The sequence below is a fragment of the Piliocolobus tephrosceles genome, unplaced genomic scaffold (assembly GCF_002776525.5).
Source record: "Piliocolobus tephrosceles isolate RC106 unplaced genomic scaffold, ASM277652v3 unscaffolded_30552, whole genome shotgun sequence".
NCBI classification, from domain to species: domain Eukaryota; kingdom Metazoa; phylum Chordata; class Mammalia; order Primates; family Cercopithecidae; genus Piliocolobus; species Piliocolobus tephrosceles.
This window is the reverse complement of record NW_022313813.1, coordinates 1-3,722: the sequence shown is the minus strand read 5'-3', so window position 1 is coordinate 3,722 and position 3,722 is coordinate 1. Positions and strand designations below refer to the sequence as shown.

Genomic DNA, 3,722 nt, shown 5'->3' with positions numbered 1-3,722 from the left:
AGGGAGGACAGCTGGAATATAGTCTGGTGGACTCATGCCAGAGGAGGGAGTGTGGTCCGGAGGGCTGGAGTAGCGTGTGGCCCCACTCTAGGAAGGAACTAGGAAATGTATCCTGGGTGAAGCAAGAGCAGAGTCCCATTCTGCAACAGGTGAGCATTTATCCTGATCTGAGCAACTACATACAAGTTTAACATGTCTCGCTTAGCCTGTTATTTTCCTCAACAACATGGAAAGTGAGAGAACAAACAATTCAGAAGGTTAAGACATGAAATACATTTAATTCAGAAATCCTTCACAGAAAGGTAGGAAATAAATGGGAGAAAAAAGCAGCTAATGAAAAGTGAAAATGGGCCAGGTGCGGTGTCTCACACCTGTAATCCCAGCACTTCGGGAGGCCGAGGTGGACGGATCACTTGAGGTCAGGAGTTTGAGACCAGCCTGGCCAACATGGTGAAACCCCATCTCTGCTAAGAATACAAAAATTGGCCGGGCGTGGTGGCAGCCACCTGTAAATCCCAGCGACTCAGGAGGCTGAGGCAGGAGAATTGCTTGAACCTGGGAGGCGGAGGTTACAGTGAGCTGGAATCTCGCCACTATACTCCATGCACTCCAGCCTGTGCAACAGAACAAGACTCCATCTCAAAAAAAAAAAAGGGAAAATAACCTAACATCTCCTACACAAAGCATCTGGCCTAACAACAAAACATTACCCTTTTAAATCTTCACAAACAACCCTGAAGGAGGCAGGCTTTGTTGTCTCCAGTTGACCAAGGTAGACACCTCAGGTCCTGGAATAGAGAGTAGAACCCAGCCAGGAACACAGCTCAGCTGAGAACACAGGTGCTGGCTCTCAATGCCTGACTGCCGTGTGTGTGTGTGTGTGTGTGTGTGTGTGTGTGGTCACTAACCACAGCTCAGGGTGTGTGTGTGTGTGTGTGTGTGTGTGTGTGTGTGTGTGGTCACTAACCACAGCTCAGGGGCCAAACCCAGCCCACAGCCTCTTAATATATGGCCTGAAAGAAAGTATTTTACTTTTGTTTTTTTTTTTTTTTTTTGAGACGGAGTCTCGCTCTGTCGCCCCAAGCTGGAGTGCAGTGGCCGGATCTCAGCTCACTGCAAGCTCCGCCTCCCGGGTTTATGCCATTCTCCTGCCTCAGCCTCCCGAGTAGCTGGGACTACAGGCGCTCGCCACCTCGCCCAGCTAGTTTTTTGTATTTTTTTAGTAGAGACGGGGTTTCACCGTGTAGGCCAGGATGGTCTCGATCTCCTAACCTTGTGATCCGCCCGCCTCGGCCTCCCAAAGTGCTGGGATTACAGGCTTGAGCCACCGCGCCCGGCCCACTTTTGTTATTTTGAGACAGAGTCTTGGCTCCCCACAACTTCCTCCTCCCTGGTTCAAGTGATTCTCCCAGGTTCAAGTGATTCTCGTGCCTCAGCCTCCGAGGAGCTGGGATTACAGGCATGCAGCACCATGCCTGGCTAATTTTTTGTTTTTAGTAGAGATGGGATTTCACCATGTTGGCCAGGCTGGTCTCCAACTCCTGACCTCAGGTGATCCACCTGCCTCGGCCTCCCAAAGTGGTGGGATTATAGGTGTGACCTACCACGCCCGGCCACCGTATTTTATGTTTTAACGATTCAAAAATAATCAAAAGGAAAACAGTATTTTGTGACTTGCAAACATTCTGTGAACTTCATCTTTTGGTGTCCATAAATAAAGTTTACAGAATGAACTTTCCCTGCCCACAGACGTAGTATTATCTGTGGCTGCTTTGGCACTACAGCTGCAAGGGCCCCTGGCTATGACAAGAGACCATATTGTCCACTGAGGGCTTAAAATATTTACTATCTGGTCCTTTAGAGAAAGCATGCCACCCCTACCCTACATCTGGCTATCAATTTTACAAATAAAATAATGCAAAACTCTTTAAACTCAGTACACTGGAACACTGGTCATCTCCCTTCTTGGAGATGAAAAGCTTCGACAGTCACCAGGAAGCAGACAAGAACCCTAAGTACACCTCAAGTGTTATTCTCAGGAGCATAAATTACAACACTTTACAACAGCTAAAGCAGGATGAAGTCCCTGAAAGCCATGAAAACAAGAATAATTAGTACCACCAGCTCAAAGACCACACCACATCAGCTTCAATATTTGTGTACTCCTCCTTTCACTACTGTAGGGTTCAGAGTATAGATAGAGAAAATTGAACACACATTGCTCAAAAACACTGCTTATAGAATGCTGGAGAGAAGGGACGCAAGACCTCCCACTGGCCAGGTGTGGTGGCTCACGCCTGTAATCCCAGCACTTTGAGAGGTCAATGCAGGAGGATCACTTGAACCTACGAGTTCTAGACTAGCCTGGCCAACACAGCAAAACCCCGTCTCTACTAAAAATACAAAATTAGGCTGGGCGCAGTACCTCATATCTGTAATCCTAGCACTTTGGGAGGCCGAGGTGAGAGGATCACTTGAGGTCAGGAGTTTAGAGACCAGCCTGGCCAACATGGTGATACCGCATCTCTACTAAAAATGTGGCTCACGCCTGTAATCTCACCACTTTGGGATGCCGAGGCGGGCGGATCACGAGGTCAGGAGTTCAAGACCAGCCTGACCAACATGGTGAAACCCTGTCTATACTACAAAGTCAAAAATTAGCCAGGAGTGCTGGCGTGCGCCTGTAATCTCAGCTACTCAGAAGGCTGAGGCAGAGAATCGCTTGAACCTGGGAGGTGGAAGTTAGTGGTGGCGGGTACCTGTAATGCCAGCTACTCAGGAGGCTGAGGAAGGAGAATTGCTTGAACCTGGAAGGCGGAGGTTGCAGTGAGCTGAGATCACGCCACTATACTCCAGCCTAGGCGACAAGGCGAGACTGCATCTCAAAAAAAAAAAAAAAAGTTAATAGTTCTCATTAATATTAAAGTTTCAAAGAAATTCAACAAACATGTATTTAACATTCAACATATTCAAAGCACTTTTTTACTAAAGTAAAAAGGTAACTTCTAAAAAAACTTTAGAAAAACCTATCACACACATATAACTAATCGATGCAAATCAGGCTTTAGAAAGGGTCATGAGCAAATATCTAGGTCCAGGGGCTGGGCGTGGTGGCTCACACCTGTAATCCCAGCATGTTGAGAGGCTGAGGCAGGAGAATTGCTTGAACCCAGGAGGCAGAAGTTGCAGTGAGCCAAGATCACACCACTGCACTTCAGCCTGGGCGACAGAGCAAGACTCCATCTCAAAAAAAAAAAAAAAAAAAAAATTAGCCAGGTGTGGTGGCGGACACCTGTAATCCCAGTTACTGGGGAGGCTGAGGCAGAATCCCTTGAACTTGGGAGGCAGAGGTTGCAGTGAACCAAGATAGCACCACTGCACTCCAGCTTGAGCAACAGAGCAAGACCCTGTCTCAGAAAATAAAATACAATATTCATAGTCTGAAAAACAGAATTTGGGGCCAGGCACAGTGGTTCACACCTGTCATCCCAGCACTTTGGGATGCCAAGATGGGTGAATCACCATGTCAGGAGTTCAAGACCAGCCTGGACAACATAGTGAAATCCCATCTCTACTAAAAATACAAAAATTAGCCGGGCATGGTGGCAGGCGCCTATAGTCCCAGCTACTTGGGAGGCTGAGGCAGGAGAATCATTTGTACTCGGTGGCAGAGGTTGCAGTGAGCCGAGATGGCACCACTGCATTCCAGCCTGCGCAACACA

General features: G+C 47.7%; 1 protein-coding gene across 1 annotated transcript; it reads left to right on the top strand.

Moving 5' to 3' along the window:
• Positions 1–1,071: 1,071 nt before the first annotated feature.
• On the top strand, positions 1,072–1,568 carry LOC116418652 (protein GVQW1-like; the record flags this gene model as incomplete). Its single annotated transcript, XM_031935078.1, has 2 exons — positions 1,072–1,181; positions 1,460–1,568. Coding segments are annotated over 2 exons (219 nt in total), but the record flags the coding sequence as incomplete, so codon positions are not given.
• Positions 1,569–3,722: the final 2,154 nt, after the last annotated feature.